At 50.6% G+C, this 20,994-nt stretch overlaps 1 protein-coding gene across 1 annotated transcript; it reads left to right on the top strand.

Annotated features, from left to right (window-relative positions):
• Positions 1–1,201: 1,201 nt before the first annotated feature.
• On the top strand, positions 1,202–20,494 carry mfsd3 (major facilitator superfamily domain containing 3). The gene is made up of 6 exons (XM_029829630.1): positions 1,202–1,353; positions 1,712–2,525; positions 9,107–9,254; positions 13,204–13,304; positions 14,095–14,204; positions 19,557–20,494. Exons 2-6 carry the CDS (start codon positions 1,826–1,828, stop codon positions 19,761–19,763), a joined length of 1,266 nt encoding a protein of 421 aa, XP_029685490.1. The 5' UTR covers positions 1,202–1,353; positions 1,712–1,825; the 3' UTR covers positions 19,764–20,494.
• Positions 20,495–20,994: the final 500 nt, after the last annotated feature.

Here is a 20,994-nt window from a genome sequence, read left to right as displayed (position 1 = left end):
CCCCAACCCCCGGTACCGGGCCGTGGGTCATTTGGTGATCCAGTACAACAGTGATCCCCAACCCCCGGTACCGGGCCGTGGGTCATTTGGTGATCCGGTACAAGTTGGTGCACATCACTCAGTCTGACGGTGAACGCAGACTAAGACAATTGTTGTGTGTTGGCTGGTTCTACTAATTGGTAGTTATGATGAGGGTTCGGTTGTTATCCTTTTCCCTTAAATACAACATATACATTGTCAACATTTTCTGTTCAGTAGAATTGAATTTGAATCTTGTTTGGACATTTATTTTAATATCAAAAGAACTACATTTACTAAAACACTTTGTTTTGCTATTTCTAATCATTTTGCAAGGACAATACTAAACTTTAAAGACTATAAGTAATAATAATAAACAATGATGCAATTAAGCCAGTTCTAACACAGCAACTAGTTTTCAATGGTCCACAAACAGGTGAAAAAATAGTAACGTAAAACAAGTACATGAAAATAGGTCATTCAAGATACTAAAAACTATCAAAATAGTAAAATTAGTGGACCTAAAACACAGTGAAGGACAGTGTTAATTTGTGTAATGCAATTTGGCCATCTGGCTATAATTTTTTGTAAAAGTGAAATAAGTTTTGTAAATAATTTGAAAACTAAATTAGTGATGTTTATTTGAAATTTAGGTACAAATTTCAAAACTATTTTCCCATCGGATAAAACAATGAATTGGTTAGAAGAGCTGAACTAACAACTTCAACTAGCTGTCTTCTTGTACTTTGTTTTTCATAAAGTCTTTCAAATGTGTGTGTGTCTGTGTGTGTGTGTGTGTGTTTCTAAACCAACCCGAGCTGCTGGATCCGTCATTCACCTGTCATGACCGTATTCTACCGCTAGAGGGCGCTACAGGATAACCCCTCATAATATCAGGGAAAAATCATGAGGGGCATCGGAAGGAAATCTGATCCAATTTTTCAGCAATTCCGAAGAAGATTGTTCAAAACTTTGAAAATGGGTGCTTTTTTTCTTTCAAAAATCTCCAAGCTTTTGTTTTATAAACGTATTTTTAAAAACAGTTTCTTTTATTTTAATCGATGAAAATAGCGTGTTGCTCTGTTACAGACCTATCTGTGAGTATTTGATAAGTTCTGTTTTTAGTCATTACCATTTCCAGTGAGATAATTTTAGGAGATGGAACTTAAATAGAAACTGACCCGGGGACGCGTAGCGTCGCGCCCGAGAGCAGGTTGTAGTGAGGCGTCTGTCCTTCATTATACGATCTTGGGAGCGACCGCACACCAGCGGAGCATCTCACGGATTGCTAACAACCCTAACAAACATCCACAGTGGCGTGAATCTAACCGATAGGTAACTATTTTCCTCATAATAAAGACAAATCATATCAGGCCGTCACACGATGTAAACGTATTTTAAAGCTGGGAGTTGTGTAAGATCAAATGAGAACAGGTTAGCGACATCATCAGGGTAGCTACTTAAAGGAAGCCTAACGGCTAAAGGTCAACGAGTCACAGCAACATTTAAGCAGTGAAGGGATGGAAACACCTGCAATGTGATCACCTATCAGCTTAATGCATGTGACAACGTTAGAGGCTGATAAAGGCTCAGCGCTGCATAGGAAGGGCTTTCGTCCACCCTTGGGTTCTCTCATATGATGAAGTCAATGTCACGGACTGGTTCTAACTTGAAACTCTGTACTTTCCCCCAGGACTGGCTCAGCACTGGTTCCAATCAGTAAGTTCTCATTGAGAGGAAATGTCCTGACCAATGGGCCACTGCTGTGCATTTTCCAGTCGGAGGGTGTCAATTCTACACTTGGACCATGAACGACAAACTAGTTTTCTTGGGCCTGTTGTACTTTGTCCAGGGAATCCCTTATGGGCTCCAGTCGTCCCTGCTTCCGGTCTACCTGCGTGGAGCCGGCCAGTCCCTCACCCGTATTGGCTTCACCAAGATCCTCTACTTCCCCTGGGTTCTGAAGGTGCTCTGGGCCCCTTTGGTGGATAGGGTCAGCACCAAGCAGCGCTGGCTGGTAGGAACCATTTCTGGACTGGCTCTGACGTGCCTCTTCAGTGCTGCCCTGGCCCCAGAAGCACACATCTGGGGGGTAGCAGGAACCTTGCTGGCCATGAACTTCCTGGCCTCTATCCAGGACATAGCGGTAGATGGGGCCGCAGTGGGGTTGTTGAAAGGCCGTGGGGAGTTGGGACTTGGTAACACAGCTCAAGTTGTAGGTTACAAAGCTGGATCAGTGTTTGCTGGAGGGGGGCTCCTGGCGGTCATTGATGTGGCCGGCTGGAGCTGGATGTTCTTGCTGTTGACGTTTGTGTATGCAGGCGTTGCTCTCTTTGTGTGGGGGGGGCCTTTATTGGATGATGACATTCTTTGGGGACACCAGGCAGATAACAGCAGGAAAGGAGGCCAGGGAATGGAAGCCATAAAGCCATGGAAGGTGTGGAGAAAACTGGTTGCAGTGCCTGGTACTCCCTGGACAGTCTTGTATGTTCTGACATACAAATTAGGTAAGTCTGAAAAATAAGAACTCATTTTTATTTTGGATTAAAAATGTCTGTTGATTTCTTCAATACAATGCTCTTTATTGTGTATCTACGTTACCTTGGCCTAATAGTTCAAATATTACGTCTTCAACATGCTGACCTGTTTAAAATTAAGTTCCCTTAACTCCCTTAACTACACAATAAAACAATACTGAGTACTTCATCGTGATATGAGGATCTGTTCTTTCGGATCTTGTTCTGTGGTGACACAGCAAGTGGGTCCTGGGTTCAGTTCCAACCTCTTTCTACTGTATGTGAAGTGTGTGTTTTCCAAGAACCAGCATGGAAGAATGCTGGTGCTCCACTTTCCTTGCACTGTCTAAAACATGCATCCTGCCTAACCCTAACCCCCTAACCCCCTAACCCTCTAACTCTAACCCCCAACCCTAACCCTCTAACCCTAACCCTCTAACCCTCTAACCCTCTAACTCTAACCCCCAACCCTAACCCTCTAACCCCCTAACCCCCTAACCCTCTAACCCTAACCCCCTAACCCTCTAACTCTAACTCTAACCCCCAACCCTAACCCTAACCCTCTAACCCTAACCCCCTAACCCCCTAACCCTCTAACTCTAACCCCCAACCCTAACCCTCTAACCCCCTAACCCCCTAACCCTCTAACTCTAACCCCCAACCCTAACCCTGACGCTAACCCTAACCCACCCTAACCCCCTAACCCTAACCCTGACCCTAACCCTTTAACCCTAACCATCCTGCCTAACCCTAACCCTCTAACCCTAACCCTGACGCTAACCCTTTAACCCTAACCATCCTGCCTAACCCTAACCCCCTTACCCTGATGCTAACCCTAACCCTTTAACCCTAACCATCCTGCCTAACCCTAACCCCTAACCCTGAAGCTAACCCTAACCTCCTAACCCTGACGCTAACCCTAACCCACCCTAACCCCCTAACCCTAACCCTTTAACCCTAACCATCCTGCCTAACCCTAACCTCCTAACCCTGACGCTAACCCTAACCCACCCTAACCCCCTAACCCTGACCCTAACCCTTTAACCCTAACCATCCTGCCTAACCCTAACCCACCCTAACCCTAACCCTGTGTGTTCTGTAGTAAACTGGTTACCACCCCGAATATCCCATTCACATCTTTCATCTTTCAAATAAATCTGTATAATTGCTGATTGTTTAACAGTCATCTGCTTCTAATCTTCCAATATTTTAAAGCAGTTTTATGTTTGATCATGTGTTTCCTACTTACATTTTGATCCTCATTTGAATACTGAAAAATTCTGTGAGATAACAGAAATATGGCCTAAAATGTGATATTGTTTTATGGCTGTACCACCCTAAAATCTGTTTGAATCAGAAAACTCTTTTTTCCACCATGAAGATGAAGCTTGGTTCTTTCTGGGATGCAGGTCTCACATCCCACCGGTAGGGGTCTCTGTTGGTGTGTGAATACATAAAGAGGAGTTAAACAAGCTGGAAAAACTTCATTTGAAACAATGGAGAGAGTTTTAACTCCTGGGTGCGCTTTTAAAACACTGATGCTGCCAGAAAAGTTGGCTTTTATAATACCATACTTAAAAACATTGTGTACACACGCCGTCTAAAAGCATATTGAATTTAAAAATGCATTTTACATATTTGCTCTGAAAAGAAACTAAATTCCAGGTAGTTTTGGCCAAGTGGAGCGTTGGTGTGTGGGAGAGAAAGTTTTAGGTTTGGTAGCAGAAGGGGATTAAGGATTAAGTGTCGGTGTTTTTGGGAACAGAAACGGAAGGTTTGACAAAGCAACATGTGATGTGATGGAGGTGCACCCTCACACTCCCAGTCTGCTGTATCTGCTGGAAGGCCTGCTCGTTTCTTCTCTTTGTGTCTGCTGCATTTTGGAGTATGGTTCAGTAAGTACATGACGTTACAAGACAAATACAAAGGCCGGCTGGACCCCAATCCCCCCCAGATTGTTTCTAGGGAGCATCCCCCGCTGCACAGACTGTCATCAGAAATAGAAGCGGCTTTGCTTCGGTTAGGGTTGGAGTGCCATCTCGCACAGTCTGGTCCTCACTGTCCAAATACTTTTCTGGAAAAACACAGATTGCGTAATATCTTGAATCAGGCCTGAGTATGCCAACATAATGTGAGACAGTATTGTTTTTGTTCAGGAGGTGTGTGGGTATGTTAATGTGAGACTGCTGATTCGTCCGTCTGAGCCCCAAACCCAAGCACCCCCCCACACCCCCCAGCTTTCCTCTAATGAACTCTAAATTTACGCCAACAAAATGGACAATCACGAAGAGCCGCGTGTCAGAACTGTGGCCTTGTGCCATCTGAGGCCACAGGCATGATGGGAGATCTGTTTTTGGAGGTCCGGAGAAGCAGAAAGTGCAGCAGGAATGGCTGAAGAAAGGGAACAAGGTGCGAATAAAGTCACTCGTGAGAGCATTTGAACACATTAATGAAATAAAGAGACAGACTCGATATGAGACTTGAGGGAATCCTTTCCCCTAAAACAGTGGAAGGTTTTAGCAACAGGAAAGTTCAGGCTGCCAGGAATAGCTTCCTCCTTTAGCTACATATAAGGCATCTGACTGTAAAGGGAGATGGATTTACAGTGTTTCTGATGCTGCATTAGGGTTGGTTATGTCAGCAGACCCCTGTGCTGGCTTGCTTTGGGAGTTATCACAGACTTGGAACCAAGTAAGAGAGATCTTTGTTGTTGTCAGAGAATAAGTAAAGCATGACTACACAAAGAGTTTCAGAAGATGGAGTACTGGGTTAGGGTTAGGGTTTAGTGATATGTTTGCTGACAGGACTGGTTGAATGTGGGCTGGGACAGCAAGGAAGAAGGGTAGGAAGAAGGGAAGGAAGAAGGGAAGGAAGGGAGAAGACTGGCACTGCAGGGAGACAGGCTGAAGAATGGATGAATTAATAAACAACCACCACATGGTGCCCTGAGATGGGGGAGAAAGAGCAAAGTGGAAACACCCAAACAGCCAAGCACAGCATCTTTGTGCTGTAGATAGTGGAGCGCTCTAATGTCACCTTCAGGAGATGTTTGCTGGTGAATGTCAGTCAGCTAGACTAGAAGTCCAGCGAACTCAAAGCTAAAGCTGCAACCTGTAGGATGTGGAGCGTGGTGGTGCTCATCTGCTTTATTTTGCACCGTGGAGTGTGAAGGTCTGGGGGGACTAACCCTAACCCCTTAACCCTAACCCTAATGCCTAACCCAGGGGTAGGCAAATCCAGTCCTCGAGGGTTGAATTCTTGCCAGGATTTGCATCCTATCAGGCAGGAAATGCTTTCACCAAGGTAAATGGAACCCCAGGAGAAAGTGTTTACCTGTAGGACAGAAGGTCTGGCTTGGATACGGCCCTTGATGCCCACCCCTGCCCTAACCCTAACCCCTAACCCTAACCCCTAATGCCTAACCCTAACCCACTGTCTAAAAACATGCATCCTGCGTAACCCTAACCCCTAATGCCTAACCCTAACCCCTAATGCCTAACCCTAACCCCTAATGCCTAACCCTAATGCCTAACCCTAACCCCTAATGCCTAACCCTAACCCTAACCCTAACCCCTGCCCTAACCCTAACCCCTAGCCCTAACCCCTAATGCCTAATCCAAACCCCTAATGCCTAACCCTAACCCTAACCCTAACCCCTGCCCTAACCCTAACCCCTAACCCTAACCCCTAATGCCTAATCCAAACCCCTAATGCCTAACCCTAACCCTAACCCCTGCCCTAACCCTAACCCCTAACCCTAACCCCTAATGCCTAATCCAAACCCCTAATGCCTAACCCTAACGCCTAACCCTAACCCCTAATGCCTAACCCTAACCCCCTAACGCCTAACCCTAACCCCTAACCCTAACCCTAATGCCTAACCCTAACCCCTAACCCCTAATGCCTAACCCTAACCCTAACCCACTGTCTAAAAACATGCATCCTGCCTAACCCTTACCCTCTAACCCTAACCCCCTCCTCCCCCTCATCCTGCTCCTCCCCTCACCCCCCCTCACCCCTCCTCCTCCCCATCCTCCTCTCCCTCCTCCCCCTCTTCTCCCTCCTCCCCCTCATCCTGCTCCTCCTGCTCCTCCTCCTATGGCTACTCTCGTTTTCCACTCTTTCGATCATCTTTTTATGAAATGACTGTCACTTTCTTTCACTGTGTATTTTTCTATCTATTTTTTCATGCCGTCACTTTCCTCTCCTTCTTTTCTCCTCGGTCTCATCACACTCTTTTGTCCCATATCTTTTCTCCCTGTTTTTCTCCTCTCCCTCTTCTCTCTTATTAAACCCTTTTCTCCTCCCTTTCACTCTGGCTGTTTAATCTTTTTTGATGTCTAATGAAATCCCAACTGAAATGGACAATTGTTGCTTTGAGAATATTTATAGAGAGGAATAATCAGCCTGCTAATGCTGTCTGTGCCCCCCCCCCCTCCCTACTGTAAAGAAATAATTAGTTGAAGGCAGGGTTGCAAAAGCTGGCAAGCAGAGGATCATGGGTAAACAGGCAGGCCAATGTTGACGCTTGTGCTGGATTCAAACCCTCAACTTCCCCTTGGGTGAGTGGATGGCTTTCTGACTGGTATCACTGATGAGAGTGATGGGAGTAACTTGTGAAGGACCGCATGGGTAGGGGGCAGTGGCAGGTTTGAGAGGTCATGGTTCCTCTGCACACGACCCGTTCCTGGTCATGGTTCCTCTGCACACGACCCGTTCCTAGTCATGGTTCCTCTGCACACGACCCGTTCCTAGTCATGGTTCCTCTGCACACGACCCGTTCCTGGTCATGGTTCCTCTGCACACGACCCGTTCCTGTGCTCCCCCTGTCCCTGTGCTCCCCCTGTCCCTCTGCTCCCCTTGTCTCTGTGCCCCCTCTGTACCTGTGCTCCCCTTGTCCCTGTGCTCCCCTTGTCCCTGTGCTCCCCCTGTCCCTGTGCTCCCCCTGTCCCTCTGCTCCCCTTGTCTCTGTGCTCCCCCTGTCCCTGTGCTCCCCCTGTCCCTGTGCTCCCCTTGTCCCTGTGCTCCCCCTGTCCCTGTGCTCCCCCTGTACCTGTGCTCCCCTTGTCCCTGTGCTCCCCCTGTCCCTGTGCTCCCCTTGTCCCTGTGCTCCCCTTGTCCCTGTGCTCCCCCTGTACCTGTGCTCCCCTTGTCCCTGTGCTCCCCTTGTCCCTGTGCTCCCCTTGTCCCTGTGCTCCCCCGTACCTGTGCTCCCCTTGTCCCTGTGCTCCCCCTGTCCCTGTGCTCCCCCTCTCCCTGTGCCCCCCCCTGTCCCTGTGCTCCCCTTGTCCCTGTGCCCCCCCTGTCCCTGTGCTCCCCTTGTCCCTGTGCTCCCCCTGTCCCTGTGCCCCCCCCTGTCCCTGTGCTCCCCTTGTCCCTCTGCTCCCCCTGTCCCTGTGCTCCCCTTGTCCCTGTGCTCCCCCTGTCCCTGTGCTCCCCCTTGTCCCTGTGCTCCCCTTGTCCCTCTGCTCCCCCTGTCCCTCTGCTCCCCCTGTCCCTCTGCTCCCCTTGTCCCTGTGCTCCCCTTGTCCCTGTGCTCCCCCTGTCCCTCTGCTCCCCTTGTCCCTCTGCTCCCCCTCTCCCTGTGCCCCCCCTGTCCCTGTGCTCCCCCTGTCCCTGTGCTCCCCTTGTCCCTGTGCTCCCCTTGTCCCTCTGCTCCCCCTGTCCCTCTGCTCCCCCTGTCCCTCTGCTCCCCCTGTCCCTCTGCTCCCCTTGTCCCTGTGCTCCCCTTGTCCCTGTGCTCCCCCTGTCCCTCTGCTCCCCTTGTCCCTCTGCTCCCCCTGTCCCTCTGCTCCCCCTGTCCCTCTGCTCCCCTTGTCCCTCTGCTCCCCCTGTCCCTCTGCTCCCCCTGTCCCTCTGCTCCCCCTGTCCCTGTCCGGATTGTCCCAGCAGTTGGACCAGTGACCCCCTCCTTTTGCTGCTGCACGCCGGATCACTGGGAGCTTCTCTGCTTCCTCTTGTTATTTTTTCCGTCATTCCGTTTCATCCTGCTCTTCTATTGTTGTTTGTCTCCTCGCTGCCTTGAGTGAGTGACTTGTCGGCTGTGTTGCGTCGTCTTTGACAGCAGTCTGGGAGCCCGGCTGTCACTCAGGCAGCTCCGTGGTCCCCCCGTCTTTCTGAAGTCGGTCTCCATTAATATAATAAGAGCGTGGAGTCGGCACCACTGAATATTTTACTGTAATGTTCAGCAGAACCTCCCCCCCCCACACAGAGGAAGTGTTAGCGCCTGACAGAAACTTCATTTTGACTGAAAGGTCTTTGTGAGGTCTGTTTCATCTGTGCAAGTTTTTGTGTTTCTGTTGTGCTTTCGTTTTGTGCTGTAGGAGAAGTGCGAGGCCCCTGTTTGATAAAGTGACTGGGGGGATTCTTTTTCTTGTCAGCCATCTATTATTGACACTTTCCAGGAATAGGCTGAGGTGCACTGCATGTTGATGTGCACGTTGGTTCTTGTCATCTCTAGAAAACCGTCTTGTTCAGCCAACTCGTCGCCTGGTTGTGTGTTGAGGAGCTGCATGTCGAACAAAGCTGACCCTGACCCTAACCCTGACCCTGTATCTGTGTGTGATTGACAGGTGAGCAGGGGGCGGTGACCATGTTCCCTCTGTTCCTGCTGGACCATCACATGACTGCCAGGGAGCTGGGCTTTTGGAATGGGGTGATTGCCATGGGCTTTTCCATTGGTGGCTCATCTTTAGGAGGACTGCTGCTCACTCGGTTCAGGTAGGTCATCAAGCGTATCTGCTGAGGCTCCAACAATCAGAAACAAAGCTGTCAGGGAGGTTGAAAGGAAGCTTCCTTTGGTAAACCTGCGCTGGAGTCTCCATTTGGGGAGAACTTGATTGATGAGCTTGTATCACAGGGCCTTCTTCCAAAGGTGTCCGCATCACTGTCTTCTGGCTACATCTGTGCTTTTGCAGGGTCTCTTCTGAATGTGTGCAGTAATTAAAGGAAACATATTCTTGTTTTGGAGCTGACACACGCATGTGCACGTGCCCGCTCGCTCAAACGCACCCTTGGGATTTGATGGTAGAGCCATGCTAACTCTTGGTCTGAGCCAGATGTGCTGATCAGAGAGTTGAAGGCCCGTGCGGATCACGTCGTTCCTACATGCTGCCTCCGGCTCGGACGATGTCATGGGAACTATACACAACGAAACCTTTATAAGGGGCCGTATGTCCTCACCAGACACTAACCAAACCAGCCATCAGTGAACCGTGTGTCTCCACGGCACGAAGAAGCTTCTTGGGATTATGTGACAACAGCAATGAGTGTGGATCAGTAATAGTGAATATTAAAGGTTGATGAATAATAACAGTATGAGCTGTTGATCTGGAAAACTGATCCAGTCAGTACCTTCAGAATCAAGTTCTTCTTTGTTCTCAGTGGTTAGCTGTTTTATTGCTTTGAAGAAATGTCTGCTAATTGCTAAAAGGTGAGGGAAGGTGACACTACGTGAGTCAGAGATGGCCTATCTTGTTTTAGTGTGAATGGAGGCTTCCTGTTGTTGTTGATCTTAAAGCTTTCTGGGGATTTTCTGGCTTCTGAAAATGGCTCCAGAGTCAAAAGGTTTGAAAATGTTCTAAAAGGTTCTAAATAAAGAGGCCAGACCTGGGGAGAACAAGCGCTATGGCCACCTACCGTGCAACATGTGCAAACTGTGCTATGTTAGCGATTTGGTGAATTTGGTGTCTTAATACTCTGACCGGTGGAGAAGCATTCGCTACGTTTGCTAAGGAAGAGTCAGTCGCTAACGCTCCTCAGAACAGCACCCTCTACTGGCCTGGCATGCTTACCACAGAGCTTTCAGGCCTTATTGTGGATCTGGGTGGACGCGCATAGTTTTTTCCACGTTCTTTTGAAATCTCAGAGGAAAACATCGATGTGTAAATGTTTTTCTGACTGTCAACACAGTGTGCAGCCAGCAGCACAACTCTGGTTACCGTTCTGTAGCTTGTAAACCCCCCAAACATGCATCCTGTCAGTGGCTAGCACCGCCGTCATTAGCACACACACACACACACACACGTGGGATGACACTTCCTCAGCCTCTCACACTCGTGCACGAGCAGACAAAGTGCTGTCTACTGGGCTGTGGTCCCACCTCTAAGAGCTCCGTGAGGAGTTTTATCCTCCACCATCACAAATGGCTGAGTGGTCAGGGAATGACCCCCTTTGCTACCTGAGCTCTTGGCTATTATGGGTGGCTAGCTTGTGTAAGGTGGAAGCCTAGCAGGTCTCTCTCTCTGTCCCTCTCTGTCTCTCTCTCATGCACATGTCTCCAGAGAGGGACATGAATGTGGTGATTGTGGCTGCAGGTGAGGGACCAGGAAAAGAAAAGGCTTCTTAGCATGTGAATGCTGGACCGCTCTCAAATATACCTGTCTGAGTATAGGGGGAACGTATGGGAGGCACAAAAGGTATAAGAAGGTTTAGGAAGGCTCACAGTATTTCTCATTTCTTTACAATCATTTATATATAACCATTCTATACAATCATTCTATACAATCATTCTATACAATCATTTTATATAATCATTCTGTACAATCATTTTATATAATCATTCTATATAATCATTCTATATCACCCTGGACTGTGAGGGCGAGATGTTTTCTATTGAGTTATTTCTTACATTTTTTCTGTTTTGGCTTCTCAGACCAGCAGAAAAAGGGGAGAGATGGTTAGGGTTAGAGGGTGAGGGTTAGAGGGTGAGGGTTAGAGGGTTAGAGGGTGAGGGTTAGAGGGTGAGGGTTAGAGGGTGAGGGTTAGAGGGTTAGAGGGTTATGGGGTGGGGTTAGGGTTAGAGGGTGAGGGTTAGGGTTAGAGGGTTAGAGGGTTAGAGGGTGAGGGTTAGGGTTAGAGTTAGAGGGTTAGAGGGTTAGGGTTAGAGGGTTAAGGTTATGGGGTGGGGTTAGGGTTAGAGGGTTAGGGTTATGGGGTGGGGTTAGGGTTAGAGGGTTAGGGTTAGAGGGTGAGTGTTAGGGTTATGGGGTGGGGTTATGGGTGGGGTTAGGGTTAGAGGGTTAGGGTTAGAGGGTTAGGGTTATGGGTGGGGTTAGGGTTAGAGGCTTAGGGTTAGAGGGTGAGGGTTAGGGGGTTAGGGTCAGAGGGTTAGGGTTAGAGGGTTAGGATTAGGGGGTTAGGGTTAGAGGCTAAGGGTTAGAGGGTTAGGGGGTTAAAGGGTTAGGGTTAGAGGGTAAGGGTTAGGGTTTGAGGGTTAGTGTTAGTGTTAGGGGGATAGGGTTAGAGGGTTAGACGGTTAGGATTAGGGGGTTAAGGTTAGAGGGTTAGGGTTAGAGGGTTAGGTTAGGAGAGACGATTATCTTTGAGTCTGATTTCTATAAGGTTGTTCAACCCTTTTATATAGAACAGCATGAACTCAAATTGAGGAAGAGTTTGCCTGCATGGAAAAGTTTTCTTGTGTGTCTTTTCCTAAACTTCTGTCCAAGTCTCTCCACCTGGCGGGAACTCCCAATAGGAAGTGGACTAACAAGTGTAACTCCTTAATCCATGAAGTGATCTAATCGGTACAAAAATCAGATTAGTATAGAAGTGTGGAACGACTGGGGAGGTTGATCCAAGAACAACCGGCTCAGTGGTGGGTCCAGTGGTGGGTCCAGTGGTGGGTCCAGTGGTGGGACCAGTGGTGGGTCCAGTGGTGGGACCAGTGGTGGGTCCAGTAGTGGGACCAGTGGTGGTTCCAGTAGTGGGACCAGTGTTGAGACCAGTGGTGAGTCCAGTTTTTGACTGCACTCTGAACACTCGTTCCTGAACAATCAGGATGAGACCAACTCAGGTTGTGGTGCGTTCATGAGGCAGCTCTTTGACACACACACACACACACATACACCCCCCCCCCTCCATCCCAACAACCAGGAGGAGTCCTTGAGTGGCAGGCATCCTCTGAGTGATTGGCAGAGGTTAATCCCTGGTGCCACTCAGGAATCACCACTGCTGTGTGATTGTGCACGTCTGTGTTTTAGGAGCTGGTTAACGGTGATTAATTGTCATTCTCATGCTGGGGATCTCCTGAGGTTATTGATTACGTCACCAACCAACCCTGAGGGGGGTCCATTTATGCCTGGGGCCTTGTTTACCGCCTCATGTGCTTCAGACATGCAACAATAAGTTGCTTCTCAACTTCTGCAGGGTGGTCAGCAGCACTGATGCTGTGTTCTCGTCCCTCCTCAGTATCGGGTTAGCCCTAACCCCTAACCCAACCCTAACCCTCACCCCTAACCCAACCCTAACCCCTAACCCAACCCTAACCCTCACCCCTAACCCAACCCTAACCCCTAACCCCTAACCCTCTAACCCTAACCCAACCCTAACCCCTAACCCAACCCCTAACCCCTAACCCTCACCCCTAACCCTCACCCCTAACCCTCACCCCTAACCCTAACCCCTAACCCTAACCCTGGTCAGCAGCACTGATGCTGTGTTCTCGTCCCTCCTCAGTATTGGGTTAGCCCTAACCCCTAACCCCTAACCCTAACCCTGGTCAGCAGCACTGATGCTGTGTTCTCGTCCCTCCTCAGTATCGGGTTAGCCCTAACCCCTAACCCCCTAACCCACCCCTAACCCCTAACCCCTAACCCTCTAACCCTAACCCTAACCCCTAACCCTTAACCCTGGTCAGCAGCACTGATGCTGTGTTCTCGTCCCTCCTCAGTATCGGCGCCATCATGCGACGCGTCTTTGTGCTGAGAACCATCAGCATGGTGTTCCAAAGCTCTTTGCTCACCGTCCTGGAACCATCAACTCTCCTGAAAGGTGAGCGAGCCCCCCACTGACACTGAACCCAACACGTGCACGTCCTCGTGCACGTCTGCTCCCATCTGCCAGGTACCTCAGACTCCATGTGGCTCCACCATAGATGAAGTCATCAGCACCTTGTCGTCCTCTCACGGAGACATTGTCTCCAAGTCACCGTCCCAAAATCCAGAAGAAATTCGGCCTCTGGGGTCACTTTAGGCTCCCTTTGAAACAGGTGGGAGCATCATGGGGGGCATTGATGGACAGGTCTTATTGCCCCCCCAGGAGAGCCATTGAGTTATTAATGTCTCAGTGACACGTCTCTTCCCACCACACAGGGATCTGGGGGGGGGTTCTGGGATCCATCCGTCTGCTGTTGCTCCATCAGACCCAAACGCTCCCGCTTGCTTCCACTCCAGAACAAAGTTTTGAGGAAAACTCAACCAAACCAAAACAGAGTTTCCCATATTTCAATATTCCATGATAACCTTCAGACTCCTCAGACTCTTCAGAGCCTCCTCAGCCTGATCAGCCTGGTGTCGGGGACTAAAGAACCTGATCCAGGGGAAGCTGTGATGGCTGAGTGAATAATTGAGTGTTGGGGCCACAGACAGCCTCTGTGTTTCCCTGCTGCTCTGCAACGTCTCCTCAGAGGATACAGCACATTTCTCTGTCTGTTCTAGGTGGGGGGGTGGGGGGCTGTTTCTCACTCCTCTCTGTACATGTGGAAGCAGCAGCGACTGTGAAGACAAGCTTATCTTTTCTGTCTGATCAAAGGAGCCATTCTCACACGTGTTTGCTCCTCCAGGTTTGGCTGTGCTGAGCTTGAGCGTGCAACACTTCCTGGGGGGTCTCATCACCACGCTCACGTTCACAACCATGATGCACTGCAGCCAGAGAGCTGACGAAGGCATTCAGGTAACTGGAACACCGGCCTCCTTCTGCTGCCTCTGATGCTAGCGTGCATGGGTTCAACTCTACTGATGCTAACATGCATGGGTTCAACTCTACTGATGCTAGCGTACATGGGTTCAACTCTACTGATGCTAGCGTACATGGATTCAACTCTACTGATGCTAACATGCATGGGTTCAACTCTACTGATACTAGCGTACATGGGTTCAACTCTACTGATGCTAACATGCATGGGTTCAACTCTACTGATACTAGCGTACATGGGTTCAACTCTACTGATACTAGCGTACATGGGTTCAACTCTACTGATGCTAACATGCATGGGTTCAACTCTACTGATGCTAACATGCATGGGTTCAACTCTACTGATACTAGCGTACATGGGTTCAACTCTATTGATGCTAACATGCATGGGTTCAACTCTACTGATGCTAGCGTGCATGGGTTCAACTCCGTCCATCCATCCATCCATCCATCCATCCATCCATCCATCCACTTCTTCCAGCTCATCCGGAGGGATCCCCAGGCGTTCCCAGGCCAGTCGAGAGACATAGTCTCTCCAACGTGTCCTGGGTCTTCCCGGGGGTCCCCTATCGGAGGGACATGCCCCGAACACCTCACCAGGGAGGCGTCCAGGGGGCATCCTAACTAGATGCCCAAGCCACCTCATCTGGCTCCTCCCAACGCGGAGGAGCAGCGGCTCTACTCCGAGCTCCTCCCAGATGGCAGAGCTTCTCACCCTATCTCTAAGGGAGAGCCCAGCCACCCTACGGAGGAAGCTCATTTCAGCCGCTTGTACCCGTGATCTTGTTCTTTCGGTCATTACCCAAAGCTCATGACCATAGGTGAGGGTAGGAACGAAGATTGACCGGTAAATCGAGAGCTTTGCCTTTCGGCTCAGCTCTCTCTCCACCACTACGGACCGGTGCAGAGTCCGCATTACTGCCGACGCCGCACCGATCCACCTGTCGACTTCCCGCTCCATTCTGACCTCACTCCTGAACAAGACCCTGAGGTACTTGAACTCCTCCACTTGGGGCAGGATCTCCTCCTTTACCCGGAGAAGGCACTCCACCTTTTTCCGGTCGAGAACCATGGCCTCGGATTTGGAGGTGCTGATTTTCATCCCAGCCGCTTCACATGCGGCAGCGAACCGATCCAGTGATCGTTGGAGGTCATGGGCCGATGACACCAACAGGACCACATCATCTGCAAAAAGCAGAGACCCAATCCTGAGGTCACCAAGCCGGACCCACTCAACACCATGACTGCACCTAGAAATTCTGTCCATAAAAGTTATGAACAGAATCGGTGACAAAGGGCAGCCCTGGCGGAGGCCAACCCTCACTGGAAGCAAGTTCGACTTACTGCCAGCAATACGGACCAAACTCTGGCACCGATCGTACAGGGAGCGGACAGCCCGTATCAGCGGGCCCGACACCCCATACTCTCGGAGGACCCCCCACAGGACCCCCCGAGGGACACGGTCGAATGCCTTCTCCAAGTCCACAAAACACATGTGGACTGGTTGGGCAAACTCCCATGCACCCTCGAAGACCCTGCTGAGGGTGTAGGTCCCCTGGGGATAGGCCAAATGTAGCCCTGCTTCCTAACTGGAAGGCGTGTTGGTGGGATTGAGGAGGTCCTCGAAGTATTCCTTCCACCAATCCACAACATCCCGAGTTGAGATCAGCAGCACACCATCGCCACTATACACAGTGTTGACAGTGCACTGTTTCCCCTTCCTCAGATGCCGGATGGTGGTCCAGAACCTTTTCAAGGCCGTCCGAAAGTCGTTCTCCATGGCCTCACCGAACTCTTCCCATGCCCTAGCTGCACTCCGCTTGGCCTGCCGGGACCTATCTGCTGCCCCACAGGCCAGTAAGGCCCGATACGACTCCTTCTTCAGCTTGACGGCATCCCTCACCGCTGGTGTCCACTAGCGGGTTCGGGCATTGCCGCCACGACAGGCACCAACCACCTTGCGGCCACAGCACCGGTCAACTGCCTCAACAATGGAGGCACGGAACACGGTCCACTCAGACTCAATGTCCCCCGCCTCCCCCGGGACATGGTCAAAGCTCTCCCGGAGGCGTGAGTTGAAGCTCCTTCTGACAGGAGACAATGCCAGGCGTTCCCAGCAGACCCTCACAATACGTTTGGGCCTGCCGGGTCTGTCCGGCATCCTTCCCCACCATCGGAGCCAACTCACCACCAGGTGGTGATCAGTTGACAGCTCCGCCCCTCTCTTCACCCGAGTGTCCAGAACATGCAGCCGCAAATCCGATGACACAACCACAAAGTCGATCATTGATCTGCGGCCTAAGGCGTCCTGGTGCCAAGTGCACATGTGGACGCCTTTATGTCTGAACAAGGTGTTCGTTATGGACAATCTGAGACGAGCACAGAAGTCCAATAACAAAACACCGCTCGGGTTCAGATCAGGGGGGCGGTTCTTCCCAATCACACCTCTCCAGGTCACACTGTCATTGCCAACGTGAGCATTGAAGTCACCCAGGAGGAGGAGGGAGCCCCCAGAAGGAGCACTCTCCAGCACTCCCTCTAAGGACTCCAAAAAGGGTGGATACGCTGAACTGCTGTTTGGACCATAGGCACAAACAACAGTCAGGATCCGTCCCCCCACCCGAAGGCGAAGGGAGGCTACCCTCTCATCCACCGGGGTAAACTCCAATATACAGGCACTGAGCTGGGGAGCAACCAGAATTGCCACCCCTGCCCGTCGCCTCTCACCATCGGCAACTCCAGAGTGGTCGAGAGTCCAACCCCTCTCGAGAAGACTGGTTCCAGAGCCCTTGCTATGCGTCGAGGTGAGGCCAACTATATGTAGTCGGAACTTCTCAACCTTACACACAAGCTCAGGCTCCTTTCCCACCAGAGAGGTGACATTCCATGTCCCTAGAGCCAGTTTATGCAGCCAGGGATCAGACCGCCAAGGTCCCTGTCTTCGGCCGCTACCCAACACACATTGCACCCGACCCCCTTGGCCCCTCCTGCAGGTGGTGAGCCCACGGGAAGGGGGTCCCATGTTGCCTCTTTGGGCTGTGCCCGGCCGGACTCCATGGGCAGAGGTCCGGCCACCAGGCGCTCGCCAACGTGCCCCACCCCCAGGCCTGGCTCCAGGAGGGGGCCCCGGTGACCCGGAAGGGAAACTTGGCACCAATGTTGTTCTTCATCATTAGGGGGTCCTGGGCTACGCTTTGTCTGATCCCTCACCTAGGACCTGTTTGCCATGGGTGGCCCTACCAGGGGCATAAAGCCCCAGATAACGGAGCTCCGAGGATCATTGGGACACGCAAACCCTTCCACCACGATAAGGTGGTAGCCCAGGAGTGGTTCAACTCTACTGATGCTAACGCGGATGGGTTCAACTCTACTGATCTTGGCTTTGATTTAAAAGTACTCTAGCGTCCTTTAGGTAACAGAGGAAACGACCCTCCTGGAGCATCTCAACATGAACGTTAGCTTGGTTGGAGCCTCTGTTCTTCTAAGAAAGAGGGACTTCCAGTTAAAGTCTTCCTGTTTAGCTTTGATAACAGCTCTCCTCCCCTCTGTCTCTCCCCCCACATGGAAAATCAAATCTTTCCTGTTTGCTGCTTTGGTCTTTGGTGCCCTCCTTGAGACACTTCCCTCTTTGTCCTGTCTTTAGCTTTTAAAGGCTTTGTTTTCCACTCCTGACTTTATCTTCTCCTCTCTAATTTTCTTCTCTTTCAACAAGTCTTTTTGTCCTCGTAGTAACTGGGCCATCGTTGCCTGGAGGTGATTCCTGTTCACACAAGCATTCACACGTCAGTCAGTCAATGTCTCCAAGGTGACAAATTATCATTTAAATTGCTGTCACTCTTTAAATGGGTTAAAAAGGGGCGGGGCTACATGTAACCAGATCTACTTATTAATAAAATGAATGAAAGCACAAATCAATAAGAGCGTAGCTGACAACCCTGAGCTAATGTGATAGCTTTCCTTTATACAGTATAGGGTTAGCCTGCTTTTTTTTTAGCTGTGTGAGTGTGTGTGTGTGCGTGCGCGCGTGTGTGTGAGTGTGAGTGTGTGTGCTATTGAAGCTAGCGCTATCCACTGACAGAAAGCTGATCGTGTGAGTGCTTGCTAACGATCCCCATGAGACAGAAACCAAATCTGTTCAACAAGTTGCTCAGAATAAAGCCTCTCCACTTCGCTGTGGAGAGGCTTCCATCATCTTCCATGATCGTGCACCAGCTTTTGGCGTGCACGTACTCGCCAGACAATTTTCAACTTGGTAGAGTTTTTCTCCTTTTACTTGAAATCATAAAGCATTTTATTCCTCACTAATGTGACTCTCGCCATCAAGCTGAGGAGACGATGGAACGATCTGCTGCTGTTCCAGAAACCACAGCCTTTAGGGATACGATAGCATGTAGCCTAGCGAGAGCTGCTACGTCTCTACTGGCCCACATGATGGTCTTCAGACCACTGATTCAGGGTCAGAGAACAGCCGGACCACTGAAACCCTGGTGGAGGAAAGCAGCTGCAGCACTTGTGGACGGCAGCTCCAGTCAGCTCCTCTCTGGGTTAGGGTCCCGCTCAGCTCCTCTCTGGGGTTAGGGTCCCGCTCAGCTCCTCTCTGGGGTTAGGGTCCCGCTCAGCTCCTCTCTGGGGTTAGGGTCCCGCTCAGCTCCTCTCTGGGGTTAGGGTCCCGCTCAGCTCCTCTCTGGGTTAGGGTCCCGCTCAGCTCCTCTCTGGGGTTAGGGTCCCGCTCAGCTCCTCTCTGGGGTTAGGGTCCCGCTCAGCTCCTCTCTGGGGTTAGGGTCCCGCTCAGCTCCTCTCTGGGTTAGGGTCCCGCTCAGCTCCTCTCTGGGTTAGGGTCCCGCTCAGCTCCTCTCTGGGTTAGGGTCCCGCTCAGCTCCTCTCTGGGGTTAGGGTCCCGCTCAGCTCCTCTCTGGGTTAGGGTCCCGCTCAGCTCCTCTCTGGGGTTAGGGTCCCGCTCAGCTCCTCTCTGGGGTAATAAATGTTCTCCAACATGTTCTCCATGGTAATAAATGTTCTCCAACATGTTCTCCATGGTAATAAATGTTCTCCAACATGTTCTCCAACATGTTCTCCATTGTAATAAATGTTCTCCAACATGTTCTCCATGGTAATAAATGTTCTCCAACATGTTCTCCAACATGTTCTCCATGGTAATAAATGTTCTCCAACATGTTCTCCATGGTAATAAATGTTCTCCAACATGTTCTCCATGGTAATAAATGTTCTCCAACATGTTCTCCAACATGTTGTCCATGGTAATAAACGGCAACAGCGTGTCCACTCCTCCCTCTTCCTGGTTGACTCCTCCTCTCCGTCTTGGTCTTTCAGGCAACCCACTACAGTTTTCTGGCAACGTTGGAGGTGCTGGGCAAGCTGACGTTCAGCGCTGTGGCTGGAGGTGTGGTGGACTGGTTTGGCTTCCAGGTGGCCTTCCTTCTGTTTCTGACACTTTCAGCCGGGACGGCTCTTCATGTGTGGACAGCCACCTTCACCGGGGCTCTTCGGGAGCACCAGCTCAAGGATCAGCCCAAGTGAGCTAAAGAGGTGGACCTCCAGATGTTTCTCCCTCAGATGACAGACAACACAGACATTTCTAGTGCTTCTATCAAATGGAGGAACCAACAACATCTGCATTCTCTCTCTCTTTAGTAAATTTCTGTTCTGAAGTGTCTCCTTTATTTATTTTGCTGTGGAACTTGACTAACCCTAACCCATGACCGACATCTGCAGCTCTGCTCTCACTCCATCTGATGGCATCGTTCTGATCGGCCTGTCACCAAAGGTTGTGAGGTCCATCACCATCGTGGAAGGCTTTGGTCCCTTTTCTATCAAGAAGAGCAAAAACTGCAAAATTCAGTTCATTAAACCAATGACTTTGAAAGGGGAGTTTGAGCATTAAAGAAGATGATTTTATCCATGATTGAGCAGGGTTGTGTGGAGCAGCGTGCTCAACGAGCAGGACCTGGGTGGTGTGGACCTCCATTTCTTTATTGTAGTGAGCTAACGAGCCTGGACCTGCATGTGTAGCTCGTATGAAACTGATAATCTGATGACTTTCATTTGCTCTTTGACATGTTTCATGGATGCTAAGAGATGCTAATGCTGGAGAATGTTCCGTCTCCTCACCACCATCGGTAGAAGAGCGGCTGGACCTTCACTCTGCATGCTGAGACCTTCCAGACCTTTATTGAGAGTCCTCCTCTGATGGAGGACAGCTGATATCACTGTAGTGGTTCACAGACGGGAATAAAGTGCATCAGACCCTCTTTGCTTTACTGGGATGGTGGGAAGTGGGGTGGCAGGTCCTCAAAGGGACGCTGCTCATTTGTTCATGTCTGTTTTTAACATTTTCATGGAGTTGTGGGCTGTTGGAGACACGCTAGTGTAAAGGTCAAAGGTCAGTGGCACCAGACCCTGCAGAGAGGAACAGGACCAGTGGCACCGGACCCTGCAGGGAGGAACAGGACCAGTGGCACCAGACCCTGCAGGGAAGAACAGGACCAGTGGTCCAGCAGACCCTGCAGGGAGGAACAGGACCAGTGGCACCAGACCCTCTGCAGGGAAGAACAGGACCAGTGGCACCAGACCCTCTGCAGGGAGGAACAGGACCAGTGGTCCAGCAGACCCTGCAGGGAGGAACAGGACCAGTGGTCCAGCAGACCCTGCAGGGAGGAACAGGACCAGTGGCACCAGACCCTGCAGGGAAGAACAGGACCGGTGGTCCAGCAGACCCTGCAGGGAGGAACAGGACCAGTGGCACCAGACC

Source organism: Takifugu rubripes, chromosome 21 (assembly GCF_901000725.2).
Source record: "Takifugu rubripes chromosome 21, fTakRub1.2, whole genome shotgun sequence".
Taxonomy (NCBI): domain Eukaryota; kingdom Metazoa; phylum Chordata; class Actinopteri; order Tetraodontiformes; family Tetraodontidae; genus Takifugu; species Takifugu rubripes.
This window is presented reverse-complemented; position numbering and strand designations above follow the sequence as displayed.

Bases quoted from the DNA above. Each gene is read 5' to 3' on its own strand.
- mfsd3 (XM_029829630.1), top strand. From the start codon at position 1,826: ATGAACGACAAACTAGTTTTCTTGGGCCTGTTGTACTTTGTCCAGGGA. The intron at 13,305-14,094 runs GTGAGCGAGCCC...TTGCTCCTCCAG, and splicing joins ACCATCAACTCTCCTGAAAG to GTTTGGCTGTGCTGAGCTTG. The intron at 14,205-19,556 runs GTAACTGGAACA...TTGGTCTTTCAG, and splicing joins GAGCTGACGAAGGCATTCAG to GCAACCCACTACAGTTTTCT.